Raw genomic sequence first — 16,165 nt, 5'->3', positions numbered from 1 at the left:
AGTGCCATTACCCATTTTTTAATAGAAGTGCATCCCGGTCGAAAGTGGCGCACTATTAGTTGCTCCTAATTTTGTTCCACGCATGAGGAAACCTCGATGACGCAGAGATGACTTTCATAACACAACAATAAAAAGTCAATGAGCCTTAACAACGTGGGATCAACAAAATAACTACTGCAAAATCAGAGTAACCAATGAAATCTTACTACAATGAGAAAATGGAATACTTTGGCAATAAGCGTTGAACAATATGCAAGAAAGTTGTTTTGGACTCTTGCCCGGATGGAATCCCACGATGCTGAATGTGGACACTTGTGTGCAACTAAACCATTCATTTCGATAATCCCCCTTGCTGCCTGCTTTTCGGCCAACCTAACGAACTATTTTGTGTCTTCCTTCCTTTTTTTAATTATCAGATATTACATCTCTGTTTGTCCTAATTCTTACACTCAACATGTGTTTTCTATATATACTATAATGTAAGAATGAATAACGCACATTTGATTTCTGAAAAGAGGATGGAGCGCACGGTGATGTTAGTGGGGGCGCTAATGTCTTTCGCTGTTGTCCTGCCAGCAGCGCGGGCAGGAATATGCCCAATGAATATAACGAGGGAACTGGATGCGCATCCATGGATGCTTCGGCAATGCTTATTAAGGGACAAATCATTTTGCTGCGAGGGCATCAGCGACCTGATCAAAATCCTGCACTTCTCCTGGATGCACACAACTCGTTCTTTTCTATTACCCGACAACCAAACGGCCGACTCCTGCGTCGATGAATTCAGCGAGCAACTCATAGGCCGCGGGATCGACTCCCATCTCATTGCAAATTGCAGGCTGGACCTCCATAGCTTCCTAAGCGACTCTTCCACCTGCAATAATATTACGGATTTTCAGAGCTTCGAGAAGACGGTCAATGCGTCGTCTCTGAGGAAAAACTGCAATGCATCGAGGCCGGGGACATTCCAGTGCAGAGACTGCGTGATGGCCATGGGCAGGGCGCTCAATTACTTGACTGAAATTCCCCTCTCAGGAGGGAAATCTAAATGCCCGGCGTTCGTGCTAATTTATGTGGGAGGCGGCATCAACTGCTACGACGCCATAGGCCCCGACGCCGCTTCTTGTATACTCAGCGTCAACAATTTGTCTGCCATGGCAACCGCAAGGCGTCTGCCTCATAACAGAGTGGCTCCCAACGCGGTTACCAAGACGCTTGTCATGACGCTCGTTCCTTCGCTGGGGGTGCTCATCATTGTGTTGGCCGCCATGGTTGCGTACCTGAGAAGGCTCCGCAGCGTGAAGGAGAGGCAACAGAGGAAGCTGATCCGGAGGTATGAGATCCTCAGCGAGACTACAGGTTTGATCTTCTTCGACATGACCGAGATAAAAGACGCCATGGGGAATTTCTCGGAGTCGAGCCTTATAGGAGAGGGGAGCTTCGGTAGGGTGTACAGAGGCACTCTGGCAGACGGAAGGCGAATAGCTGTGAAGAGATTCAAGGACTTAAGGCAGAGAGCGGAAGAGGAGTTCAGCCACGAGGTCCAGGTGATCAGCAACACCAAGCACCGGAACTTGCTCCCTCTGAAAGGCTACAGCATGGGGGTCATCGACCAAGTGCCGGAGCAAGTTCTGGTCTACGACTTGATGGAGAACGGAAGCCTGGCGGATTATTTCTTTAGCTCTACCCGACCCTGTCTGACATGGCCCCAACGGTTCAAGATCTTGGTGGGAATAGCGAGGGGGCTGTCGTACCTGCACGAAGATGCGAAGCCGGCGATTCTTCACAGGGACGTCAAGGCGGCAAATGTACTTCTGGACGAGGAACTCAGCCCTCTCGTGGCCGACTTTGGGATGGCCAAATTCAAGACGGCGGGCAAGACGCACTATACCACGCGCACTGTGGGCACGATGGGTTACGTGGCTCCCGAGTACGCGCTCTACGGTTACCTCAACGACAAGAGCGACGTCTTCAGCTTTGGTATCATTGTGCTCGAGCTCTTGACGGGTCGTCGGGCTTTCGAATCGCGCACTAATCGTCTCGAGCACGTCCTCGTCTCCGACTGGGTTGTGGACATGAGTCAGAATGGGAAATCTGGAGAAATAATAGACGAGAGGATTCGGCATTCCGGTTACAGGCAGAGTATGGAGAGGGTGTTGTTGTTGGCGCTGCAGTGCGCCCACCCGAGAGTTGGGTGCAGGCCTTCCATCGGTGAGGTGCTGTTGATTCTGGAAGGCATGGAGAGCCCTTCGCCAAACATGATTTCTGCACTACAGAGCATGGAACTGGACCTCGAATCCTCCTGCAATAGCAGAGGCGACTTTACATGGCTTATATCTTCCGAATTTACGTGACTTGACTTCTAAATTTTTAACAAGTTTTTTGTGATGATTAGCTTGACTTTTATAATAGAAGATAATAAAGTTCAGAAATTTTCATCATTTCATGAGTGACATTTTAGCGTGTATTTTTATAGAGAAAAAACTACACAAAACCACTATATTCACACATAGATCTCATATATAGGGTTTTATTTTTATTTGAATTCTCCAATGTTAAGCATGTGTGGAATTCCATCAATTATAAAATGTGTTCAAAATATTATTTCACAAAAACAATAGCATATTATTTGGATAACATAAGAATAAACAAATAAAACTAGCATATATATCTTTAATTTTCATATATATAAATTATGCCTATATAAATTAAGGGGTTTAATTTTTTCATTCTAATTTTTTTTTTTTGTATTGAAAATCGAGAGTAACAGTGTTTACAAAAAATTACAAAGAGGCAATGCCTCAACCACCAAAGTCACCGAGGAAGATATCACCAAGACATAGAAAATCCTATCTATCTATGGAGACTATACAAGTAGAGTCGGTATACAAAAACATAAGAAAACAATGATCTAGCGCAAAATGTCATCAAAGGAGTCCACCCAGATGGTCCATCCTTGGGCCCCTTCCATCCAGATCACCTTCTTTTTGTCCTGAATTGGAGCAAGCATGATAGTGTGATCAGCATTAGGATATCCTGTTGTTACAAATCTCAGTGTGCAGCTTCTTCAAAGATTCTTCGAAGGAAGATAGGTTGTTCGTGAGCAGCCTCCATTCATAGCCATTCTTCATCTCATATACGAACATGGTGGCATGCCCATCTCTGAGAAATCGAAGGAGCTTATGTTTTTCCACGTTCATAAGAAAACAGATCTGAGAAGCAATTTTAAAGAAGGTGAGTCTACTATCATATAAAATATATTAAAATATTAAATTGAATCCTAAAATATATTAAATATTTAACAAGATAAAATCAATTAATACTATCATAAATCTAGTGATCATAATATAAACTCAATAAAACTATAGTTATAATATTAAGAAAAATAATACAAATTATAAAAAATATAATGATGACAATATCTATACAGTAATATAATCATAATTGAACATTATATGTCTTTAATTTTCATTTATATAAATTACATATATGTATATCATAATAATTATTCTAAACTAAATAATACTAAAATTATAATATTAAAAAAATAAATACAAATTATACAATTATTATTTTTAAAAATATAATAAACATAATATTTATACAATAATATAATCATAAATTCATTATATATCTTTAAATTTTTAGATATATAAATTATGCTTATATAAAGAGACATTTAATTTTTCATTCCAATTTAATACAAAAAAATATTAAATTTAATTATTAAAGAGACGGGTCTTTCATGATATGCCAAGAATGAAGATTATATGGAATCAATCGATTGCTAGATATAAAAAAAAAAAAAATGAATTTATGAAATGCAAAAGACGTGGTTTCTAGAAATATTAGATTCTTACTTTACTTTTGATACTTTCTTAAATCAAAAACTAAATCGAATGAGAAAAATCCAAATCTAAGACAAAGAAAAATTAGTGTTTTAATTTTCCTTCTTTTAATTGTAGTTTTTTTATTTTCTTGATTGTTTATTGAATTAAAAATAGATAAGAAACTGTTTCATTTTTTTAATTTATTTTTCTTGATTTTCTATGCCCTTTTGTTTTTCTACAAATGCTTTTTTCGGTGCCACTATAGTGTCACATCTCTCGACATCATAATAAAGAAAATTTTTAAATTAAATTATAGAAAACGAAATCTATGATAACTAAGAAAATATTAAAAACTAGCTTTACATCAATAGCTATGATAAATTTGATACTAGAGTTCAAATTTGGCATGCATAAAATATTTGCTACATTAAATCTCCATTATTGAGCTTAGATTTCCTTCTCCTCATTTTAAGTGTACAACTCAATGACATAATTCCTAATATTCATTTATTAGTTTTGTCTTCAGAAATTTAAATCTACTTTTTGGAAAATAAAATAATTTTTATTTCTCAAGTACCTTAAGTTTAGTGTTCTTTTTTTAACAAATAATTAAGCTTTATCAAGTAAAAATCTTAAAATAAAATATTTAATCATTAAATTTGGGTTAAATTTTGTCATCCATATGACTATCATCTTTGTTCATGTTCCTTTTCTACATTATTGATATTATTTGTTCAATCGGTTTCTCTTTTTGTTTGGATGATTTCCTAATAAATATTCAAATAGATTATCAAGAGATACCTTCACCAAATTAAAATTTAGTCTATTTGAATGCTAAAAATGCATGCAAGAAGTAATTACACTTGCATTCTTCTTGAAAAATTTGTTGAGTATTTATGTGTGTCAAATAAATTATTTAGCTTAACTAGCTCATTGATAATATTTTTAGTCATATTTTTCTTGATTAAATACATATGATAATTGGTAAACTATATTAGTGAATTTTTTTTTTTTCAAAGAATGAAAAAAGATTGCTTCTAAGAATGCATGGATATTAACTTACTATAATGTTAAGGTCTTTTATTGTGAAAGATTATTTCTTTCATCCAAAATGAAGATTTTTTATTTTGTTGATATCTCTTAAAAAGAGTTTAAGATTTTCAATTTTGATTATCCTTTCTAATATCAAATTTTATTTTTGTTATCTAAATTTTCATGTAAAATTATTAATTCTTTATCAAATTTGTCTTCCAAATTTACAAATGATGATTGAAAAGAAATAAAATATATAAAAACACTTCTTACATAAATATTTTATAAATAAAATGAACAACCATTATGCAAGCATAGGTAGATAAGGTTCCTACACTATATGAAAAATAAGTAAAAAATAATAAATCGATGGGCATCACCAAGTAGAGAATTCAATATTCTCACACTTTTTTCAAATGGTTTCCTTGCCTTGTGCCTGAAAATAAATTTTGTTGCACATTGAATAGTTTTTGATTGGCTGTCATAAATGGTCATAAAATCTGATACTTCAAAGAGAAGATTGCCAAAATACCCTACCCTTGACCATGACAGTCGGCAGCCATTCATCACTAGCCTAAATAAAACCACGTGCAAAAACAATCTGAATCGACTGTCGGTCTTCCTCTGCACATTTTTAACCTCGTTTTCTTTGTTTTGAATAACGTCATGAGAGTTTCATATCGAGACGCCCTCTCTAAAGTAAATAAATATGACATGAATTACTACCAATCCCATATAATTCATCCATTATGAATTAACTTAGCATTAATATTCATGATTTCTTTTGAAAGGGGCTTAGTCATAATGTACTCTCTAGCTAAGAAGGTAAAAACTAAAAAGAATCTTTTAGCCTACCATTTAGTGAGTCTTCAAGACAGATCACTAGACAAAATTAGTCGAAGAGAAGTTAAATAATTAAGAGTTAGATGGAATGATTTAGACAAGATATTATGGTCGTTTTTTTTGGTATCAACGTTGTTAATAATTGAAAGTTGTCAAACTATCAACAACTATCAATAATCAATCTACAAAAAGCCACAATACCATCATTTTGATGTAGTTTAATAAATGAGAATTTCATTTAAGATCATCTAATCTCCATTCTAAGGTGTACACAAATATGAGAAGTACTAATGACCTTGAATGTCCCCAGCAAGGAGATTTTGTGCATGTCATAATAATTTAATGAGCAAGTGACGTGGGACATTTTTTTTTCAAATTACAATGTGTTGTTTTACCCCACATTTTATATATAGGGAGGTAATTTGTTACAATGTGTTGTTTTACCCCACATTTTATATATAGGGAGGTAATTTGTTACAATGTGTTGTTTTACCCCACATTTAATATATGTTACTATCATGCTTTCTACATGTCTCTATGAGAGATAGAAACTTTGAATTTTGACCTATTGGTCTTGAGTGGATTTTTGGAACATTTCATTTGTGACACAAGAAATACTAGCTAGAAGCCAGATATGAAGTAGATTTTATAGGTACAAGACAAATGATCAATCACTACTAGAGGACAAGGGGTTGTTTTGATTCTGGCAGGGTTTCTCCCACATATGTAATGATGGATAATAGCATGTTCTTATTCAACATTTTGCATGATATTTAGTCTAGTTGAAACTATATTATTGTATAGTTGGATTTGGTTGTGGGGGATAGCATTTCTTGCATTAGATTTTTCCCTCGATGTCTATTATTATGATTCTATTTTTTCAAATTATAAGAAAACATTAACTTCCATTACATCTTTCTTTGTAGCTCAATTAGTACACAAATAAAGTACATGTGTCATATAGTTTGTTTGATTTCATTTGAATCTTGCATTTTATTGTTTAGTTCTTACACAATCATCTTCCCCTTCACAAAAAATCTAGATATTCTCTTAAAAAGACATCAAGAAGAGAATGTAGCAAATTTTGAGCCCACCATTTCTAGATTTTTAGTTATTTTTATATTGATTAAGCAACTAACTATATGTTTATTTAATATGTAAGATAAAATATAAACAATTTATAAAGTTGATTCCAAAATTCGTAAACAATCTATGTAATCACAATATAAATATTTAATATGTAAGACAAAATTTAAACAATCTATGCATTTGATCCCAAAATTTGTAGATATCTATACATCTATAATATTTAAAAAATCTTACATTATTGTAGCCTATTATTGTTAAATTCTGTGATAGGATGGCTTATGAAGATCAGTTCAACTAATGAATAAAAGTATATGATTTCAATTGTTGTGTCATATTCTTGGTATTCTAGAGTATGATTGATTAGTTGCTTTGGAAAGCATCATACCAAACCAAGCGAAATGAAGATTGCCATCAATTTTTCTTATCCATAACTGAAAAAAAAAAATTCAAATAGATTTATGGGAGCAACTAAGAGAACTGCTAATAATTTCACCCTTGTACAAGCAAGTGTACTTTATAATGTGTCTTGATAGAAATTAGCTCTACAAAAGGTTTCCTGGTTGGCAGTGCCATGATTGATTATTATCACTATTAAATTCAATGTTTACATCATTTGATTTGTACCCTCCAATATATTGTTTAATGTATATTTTGTTATCAATATAACCATTACACCTCGTTTTAATACAAGTACTAATAATATTTAGAATACTCGTCTAAATTCAATTACAAACATTTAAAACGAATAATGCTTCAACTTGTCGAGTCCATTTTATACCTTGTTTCGAAAACAGGTTTTGATTACATAGGACAGTAATTGTAGATACCAATACCTCTGTCTAGATATACCCATACTTCTGTCTACACAGCACCCATATTGTATTATTGACCATGTTTTTTAATCAATTAATAATTAAAATAAAACAGATGTTTATCTTTCAATTAATTATTAAATATGCAATGATACAATATAGATGCTAGATAGACGTTGCCCATACACATTGCACAGTGTTAACAGTAGTGCATCCCGGTCGTTAGTGGCGCACTATTAGTTGCTCCTATAAGTTTGTTCCACGCATTATGAAACCAAAAAAACAATCATGAGCCTAAACAACGTGGGTTAATAAAACAGGTACTGCGAAATCAGAGTAACCAATGACGTAGACTCCTTTGGCAATCAGCGTGGAATATATGCAGCCATATTGTTTTGGACTCTTGCCAGCAAGGAACCCCACGGACACCTGTATACAGCTAAACCTTTCGTTTCCATAATCCCCCTGCTGCCTACTTTTCGGCCAGCCCAACAAACTATTTTTGTGGCTTCTTCATAATTTTTATTATCAGATGTTTCATGTATGTTTGTCTTGGCCGTCGTTTTTTGGTATCTCCGAAGGCTGCGCAGCGAGAAGGCTAGCCAACTGAGGAAGCTGATCCGGAAGTATGAGATCCTCAGCGAAAGCACCGGTTTGATTTTCTTCAACATGTCGGAGATAAGGGAAGCCACTGGGAATTTCTCAGAGTCGAATCTTATTGGGGAGGGGCGCTTCGGTATGGTGTACAGAGGAACTCTGGCAGACGGAAGGCGAATAGCTGTGAAGAGATCTAAGGACTTGAAGCAGAGAGCGGAAGAGGAATTTAGCCACGAGATCCAAGTCATCAGCAACACCAAGCACCGGAACTTGCTCCCTCTCAAAGGTTACAGCGTGGGGGTCATCGGCCAAGTGCCGGACCAGGTTCTGGTCTACGACTTCATCGAGAACGGGAGCCTGGCGGATTATTTCTTCAGCTCCACGCGTCCGTGCCTGACATGGCCGCAACGGTTCAAGATCTTGGTGGGAATAGCGAGGGGTCTGGCGTACCTGCACGAAGACGCGAAGCCGGCGATTCTTCACAGGGACGTGAAGGCGGCGAACGTTCTGCTGGACGAGGAGCTCAGCCCTCTCGTGGCGGATTTCGGGATGGCGAAATTCAAGACGGCAGGCAAGACGCACTACACCACGCGCACCGTGGGCACGATGGGCTACGTGGCTCCCGAGTAGGCGCTCTACGGTTACCTTAACGACAAGAGCGACGTCTTCAGCTTTGGCATCATTATGCTCGAGCTCTTGACTGGCCGCAGGGCTTTCGACTCGCGCACTGATCGTCTTGAGCACGTCCTCGTTTCCGACTGGGTGGTGGACATGAGTCAGATTGGGAAATCTGAAGAAATAATAGATGAGAGGATTAGGCATTCCGGTAACAGGCAAAGTATGGAGAAGGTGTTGTTGCTGGCGCTGCAGTGCGCCCACCCGAGAGTTGGGCGCAGGCCTTCCATCGGAGAGGTGTTGTTGATTCTGGAAGGCATGGAGAGCCCTTCGTCAAACATGATTTGTACACTGCAGAGCATGGAGGTGGACCTGGAATCCTCCTTGAATAACAGAGGCGACTTTACGTGGCTTATATCTTCCCACACTGCAGACGGGGCCGTCCAATTAGCTAATTTTTAGTGTGAACAGTTGGGGGAGATGCCCCAGTATAGTGCCGGGGCAAAGATTCGAGCCTGTAATCGTACGTGAGTGGGCTTGGAAGGTTTGAAATGACTCTGTTTCATCTCTCTATTTCATGATTCGTTTCCGTATTGGGACCGTAAAATGCATGCGAGATTGAAAGAGCGGGACAAGGGCGGTGGGATGATGGGTCAGAATCTTGCTATGATTTCGATCCCGTGCGCGTATCGCATTAAGAATAGTAAACTATTTATTAAAAAATTGGTTTCGCGCGAAGGAGGTGCGAGGGTTACATCGATAGGATAGTATTTGTAAGTTAATATACAACAGTGCAAAATGTTAAAGAAATAAAAAATAAAGATGATTATATTGACATATGTTTTTTTCATTAAATAATTCTATTTTCAAAGAAAATTATTCAAATCATTTATATACAATCTTGTTTGCGATATTAAAAAAATATTTGTATTACATATTTAGTCATATTGAATCAAAGGAATTTATTTTTTACAATTTCAATTTTCAAGATTTTGAAGTTGATTATTCCCTGTGGTTGTACAAAATGAGTATGAGAATAGCTTTTTGGTTATTCTTTGATTTTGTTCTTGCACATTAAAACAAGAAGTTAGTGGATTTTTATGAAGGATGCATGGATGGTCTAATGTAAAAGGTAAGAAATATAGAAATGTGAAAGTTTGTACAATGTCAAAAAGTAAAAAAATGAATTTTATTGTACAGAAGCTTAAATCCAAATTTTTGTACACTTATTCATTATAATGTGAGTTGATGTAGCCAAGACTCCACCTTTTTCCTAATAATTGTGTGTGGATTATTTTTCATTCCTGAATATCGATCAAAGGAGAATGGTGGTTCTATACAAAAATCCTTTATTGATTGAACTCCTAATACAACTGCAAAAGTTAACTCTTGCCTTTCTATTTTACCTATATCAATTGTTGCTTTGGGGAGTGTTAGTCCTTGGGATTTGTGTATGATGATTGCCCATGCCATGGATAGTGGTATTTGTCTATGATTACCTAAGGATATGGGTGTTATAGGTATACTTTTTGGGTCATCTTGGTTCCAAGGTGGGCCATTATAATTATCAAATTGGACAACTAAATACAAAGGTAAATCTAGGGGTTTAGAGCCAATCGGGTACACAACATCTAGCACCTCTCCAAGGGACCCATTTACAAGGCCTGGTTGAATCCATAGATTTGTTGTTAATATCGTTTGTTGGCCTCTACATAGAAAAAGTTCTTGGGGAAGTTGGTCAACATCATTATCATTGTTTGGTTTTATGTGTGTTTTTATTGCAACACTAAGTGCAACAGGAATATTTAGCAGTTTAAGCATTTTTTTGTTGTGCGTCCTTAGTAAATCATTGGTGGAGTATAGGTGCATTGACTAGTTAAATTTATTTTTTTCATCTGTACATAGTGATTTGTTTGTGTATTTCATTAGTAATTTCAAATCTTGTTCAATTGGTTTTGCCTCACGCATGTTTTGTAATATTTGACAAAAGTCCATTTGAATTTGAGTGTGACCTTGTTGACGAAATATTGTTTGTAAAATGATAATTGTAGTGAACTACTCCCATAGGAATTTGGCATTCAAGTGTGATGCATAGGTAGGCTTGTCCATAACAAGTGGTAGTTGTGCCAAGTCACCAACAAGAATGATAGATGTCCCACCAAAGCACAAGTGTTGTTGGTGGGGGAAAGCTTCATGCAATCTACTATCTATTTTCAATAGTGACTTTGGTCCTCTGAAGCTCATATCATCAACAAGGAGGTATTTTATGTGTCTCATCTGTTCTTAAAATATTAATAGTAATTGTTCCTTTAATGGTTACATTTCTCTTATTGAAATCTTAAGGGTAGAATTTATAGTTGAGGCATGTATTTTAAATGCAACAATTTCTGTAGGAGCAACAACAAGGACCAACTAATATTTTTTTGATACTATTTAACCCAAAGTGCATGTCTAATGCAATGTATTAGGTAGGATTTTCCTGCCTCTGTTGTTCCCTTTATGATCATGCGTAATAGTTTCTTGAAGGAATTATCATTATAATGTTCTTTAATAATGGTAAGTGCAAGTCCTTGTTTGGAAGATAGTGGATATGGTGGATCATTGAACTATAACCTGGATTATTCGTCTTGTTGGGGCATCTTGTTTGTGCTTATGAAATGTTCTACAGTGTCATGTAAATGTGGAGGAATATAATATTCATCCCATTTCTTCATATTATCAAAGTCACGTCTACTAAGAATTTCAAGGACATTTAGATCTCCACCACTAGCAAGCCCCATTTGTGATAGCAACTCCCATTCATTCATTTATATTGTATTTCCTATATTTATCTCATTGTCAATGTCCTCATCCTGTTCATGGTTATCCTCTTTATCAATTATGTGATCAACATGCCACACATAGTATTTTTGTACATTCATTTGCTTCCAAGTTACAACAATCTCATCTTTAGTGAGACCTATATCTATAAAAAAAAGTTACAAAAATGCTTGTATAGAAGTAGCTCACTCCAGCAAAATGTTTCAAATTGTTCAAAATCCTCATTTGGAATAGCATAGAATCGAAGAAACACATCCACAATTTCCTTTTCTTTCCCTTCTTTCCATTTCCACTCTTTGTGAGTGGGACAAAATGAGAATGATCTGGTAGATCCAATTAAAGTTATGATTTCCATCTCAAGAGGGCATTGTATGTAGGAGTGTAGATAACTCAATTGTAATGTATTTTTATTTGGGATTTTTCTATTCAATGGAATACTTTTCTTTCAAAATTTAGTGTCATAAATGAGTGATTGAAAATAAAAAGTGATAGTTTTTGAAGCATATGACATGTCTCTTGTGCACCTATAACATGGGCTGCAATGACCTCAGCCATAAATTTGTGATATGTTGCTATTACTTGGTCTTTTATTGCTTTCTTTTTACATAGTCATGTTAGCATATCAATACAAGACTTTGGTTTTCTTTCTTCCTTCGATGCATATTTCACAATGTATTTAAGAACAAGTGCTTTTGATACAATTGCTTGAAAATCCATATCAACTCTCCATGTTGAAATTATTTATGGGCTATGTATATTCAACCTATCATCATTTCACGTAGGGGCATATGTTTTATTTCCTGATTCATCACATGACAAGGAAGAGTTAACACATTCCATCTAAGGAGCTTTGTAATGATAATCTACAAGATGACCTCACTTGCATAGGCATGTTGCTTCAATACACTTTGTGTGCCTTTGAACACAATTGATTAAATCTTTATAGTCAACAAGTGTATTTCTAGAGAAGATCTTAGTTGTATTGAGCAAGAAAGGATCATCTTGCAAAGATTGGTGTCGTGTTTTTTCTCTCAGCCAGAGTACGAGGATTCCATGCACTTACATATTTGTCAAAGAATGACTTTGCTATTTCTACAACAATATGGTCTTCCCGGTCAATTTTTTTCATGTCTGGTGCATTGTCAAGCCAAATAAATCCATGTATATGCGTAGATCATATCTATACAAATAATATGTTGCACAAAGGTGCTTCTCTATTACTTCTTCACAAAATATTGTGAACCGTTGATGCAAATATGGAGATGTCGTATGTGGGTTATTAATAATGTTATTTCTACTATCTTTGTTAGTTTGCAGTCTAGATGGAATGCCATTGAAAAATAGTCATTGTAAATCTAGCCATTTAGTGTCTGAAACACTTAACGTTAAGCAGAGAGTAGGGGATCTTATTTGGCTAGTCATATTTTAAAGCTCACCTTGACACTTGTTCCAATATGAGTGGGTCCCTCTCAAGGAAGATCCAAAATGCATCAATTCTTCGCCTAGTTGAGTGTTGGGCATTTGTTGTATATGGAGGCAAAGGCTATCGATGGTGTTTGGTATGCAATCCTTTGCATTTTTCTTGACAAAAATAGAGGAAAGTTCTTAGCTTCGATGTCTCATCATTAGATTCAATATGAAATATCAAAATCTTGGATGGCTTCCAAATCTATTACCTTTAAACCTCATCAAGTGCAACACATATGCATGCATCTCAACTTGTCTATATCGAAGTTGCAATACCAATGTAGGGTAAAAGCACAAAACTGTCACGTTTAAGGCCAACTTATCAGCACAAGTGAATTTAAGCAATTCTAACTAAAAATTAATTTTAGTCAAACATATGGTCTATAGAGATTCATTATAGCTATCTTATATATATGAGCCAGAACTTTTTCAATTGAAATTGTCTACTAAATGTATATTTTATACCACTTTGGGTCTAATTAACAAAAAAAAAAAAAAAAAACTCGATGTTTCAACAAGTCCTACTCTTATAAATATATATATTTTTTGAAATGTTAAAATACCCTTTTATAGATCTATAAGTGAATTTTCCAAAATATACATGTCTTTTAATATTTCAATTTATTTTTTATATTTTATATTTTATTTTTATTGAAAGTAGGTCATCAACACTAAAATATAAGGTTGATTATCTTGTAAAGGAAAAATACTAAAATTTATTTAAAAATTTTGAAAAAAAAAAATGCACTAGAGAAAAAAGTCTATTTCAAGATGATATAATTCTTTTCTAATTTGGATAAATAATTAAGAAAAAAGGTGATGCCAAATGGAAAGAGTTATATTTTAGTACACATAAATTTTCAAATTTATTGAAAAATATATACGTAAAAAAATAATTAAAAATATATTTTTGCACTAAAGTTTCAGGTTATCAATATACACAAAAAAACATTGAAGAAAAAAGGTAAAATTTATTATATAAAGTGTGACGCCTCCTATAAATTCAATTTTAGTATTTTATCAACAACTAAATTATAGTATTTGTAGATAGGAAAATGGAATACATCAAAGCAATACTAAACTAGCTCAACCACAAAAACTAGATTGCAATGAAATTGCTCCTTTTGCACGCAATGAAGCTATGTTCAGACAAAATGCTAATCAAATTGCAAACCATAGAAGCAAAGCATCTCCTTCATATCTCTCCATTGTCCTCCTTTCTCCTCCAAATAGAGGATTTGTGGATCTCACCTACAAGTGCAAGAGAAAAGTATGAAAGCAAGATCGATTTTGATAGTGTGAGGATACTAGAAGCATGGTTGCTGAAAATGAGCAATGAAAGATCAATTTATAAAAAAAAATCGAATTGATTGGATGGCTAAGATTGAAAAGATTTTTTGTTAGATGGACGAACCAGATCGAGTGCATAATAGAATTGCCATTTAGGGAATGATGAAGATAGAAGAAAGAAAATGGGAATATATTATGAAATTAAATAATAAAATCTTTAATTATCTTCTCGTAAACACCAAATTAGTAGGTTGAAAATATTAGGAAGATTTTAATAATTAAAAATTATTAAATATCTTCATTCGAAAAGATAAATAAAAGAATTAATAAATAAATAAAATATCCTCTTATAAGATTTATTAATTATCTCCTCACAAAAAAAAACATATTTTTGAAGATGCATACCTCCTTTTGGAATTTAAAATGAAGATTAATGAGATATTGCCAAAAAGATTGATATTTGAAAATCAAGGAAAGGTATTAGTTTCCAAATTTGAAAATTAGGAGGATTGATGAGAAGATTTAATAATTAAAAATTATTAAATATCTCCACATAAGAGGATAAAATGGAAGAATAAAAAATCAAGAAAAGCAAGAAATAAATTAATAAATAAAATTTATTAATTATCCTTATTTTGGAAGAAGATAAATATGATAGATTAATAAAAATGATTTATTAATTTATTGTTCATATTTATGAATTAGTTAGTTAAATAAAATGAATTTATTTAATTAATGGAAAAAGGGGACGAATAAATAAATTATTCAATTTATTTATTTAGGACTTAGAAGAATTGTTAGTAAAAGGGATTTGATTAATTAATTAAACCTAAGAGGCACTATGCGCATGATATGTTAAAAAATATATAGGAGACATGGGTGTTGACCATTTTTTAGTGTCTACAGTGTTTACTTTATAAGAAAGTATATTGAAATACTTTTTTATTTTTTATTTAAAAATTACAAACATAAAATACAAAAAAAAATATACAGATTTTATTAGTTTACATCATTTCAAAATTCAAAACATATATTTCACTTTCTATTGATTCAATTTAAAAAGTTGAATCAACATTGGCCATTTCCTTTATAAAAGTGTGACACAACTTTGTGCTTTTACCCTGCAATACTACTTAGGAAGACTGTGGGAAAAGCCATGTCTAGAAGGCCATTAATATTGTATTCATTTATTTGTCAAGGGTCAAGTTGTGGCCAATGAATAAGGGTGTCATATTCATCTGTAATTTGCTAGGTTTCTTTGATGATTTCTAGCCCATGGTACCTATTTGGTAATTTATCCATAAATGATGATGAGTATATTTCATTTTCAAGTTGATCCTTAGTAGTCATACATTCAATGTTTGTTGCTAACATTTGTTCATGTTCAACATTAATGGTATGAAGCATGTTTGAAATGTCTATATTTGTATTTGAGAGTTGTGCTAGAGAGTCAACATCTATTTGAACATCAAGTTGCAGTATGGGTCATAATTACTCTTATATTGTAATGTGGCCCATAAACAACGTCTACTCACATAGCAATCATAATGGTTCCCTTGTGCATTGAATCTGCAAACTATAAGGACATCTACATAAAAATAAATATTCACTTTGTGGGCATGAGCCATTCTCAAAGAGGAAAGTTATTGTGTCAAGAATTAGACAAGGAGTGGAACTATTAGAGCAATGAAGGAATCCCTTGAATATTTTTCAAAAATATTAATGTATAGAAGACCTTTGAATGACACATTCCACAAGTCACAAAGAGAG

The 16,165-nt window shown here is 34.1% G+C and overlaps 2 protein-coding genes across 2 annotated transcripts; both read left to right on the top strand.

Moving 5' to 3' along the window:
• The first annotated feature begins 485 nt into the window (after positions 1-485).
• On the top strand, positions 486-2,354 carry LOC131069496 (probable receptor-like protein kinase At1g11050). The gene has a single exon (XM_058004956.2). It carries the CDS (start codon positions 486-488, stop codon positions 2,352-2,354), a length of 1,869 nt encoding a protein of 622 aa, XP_057860939.2.
• A 5,848-nt stretch (positions 2,355-8,202) lies between these two features.
• On the top strand, positions 8,203-9,280 carry LOC131069497 (probable LRR receptor-like serine/threonine-protein kinase RKF3). Its single transcript, XM_058004957.2, is given in 1 exon segment — positions 8,203-9,280. A coding segment is annotated over 1 exon segment (1,005 nt). The 5' UTR covers positions 8,203-8,275.
• Positions 9,281-16,165: the final 6,885 nt, after the last annotated feature.

This window comes from Cryptomeria japonica, chromosome 3 (assembly GCF_030272615.1).
Source record: "Cryptomeria japonica chromosome 3, Sugi_1.0, whole genome shotgun sequence".
NCBI classification, from domain to species: domain Eukaryota; kingdom Viridiplantae; phylum Streptophyta; class Pinopsida; order Cupressales; family Cupressaceae; genus Cryptomeria; species Cryptomeria japonica.
The sequence above is the reverse complement of the archived record's forward strand: the minus strand, read 5'-3'. Positions and strand labels throughout refer to the sequence as shown.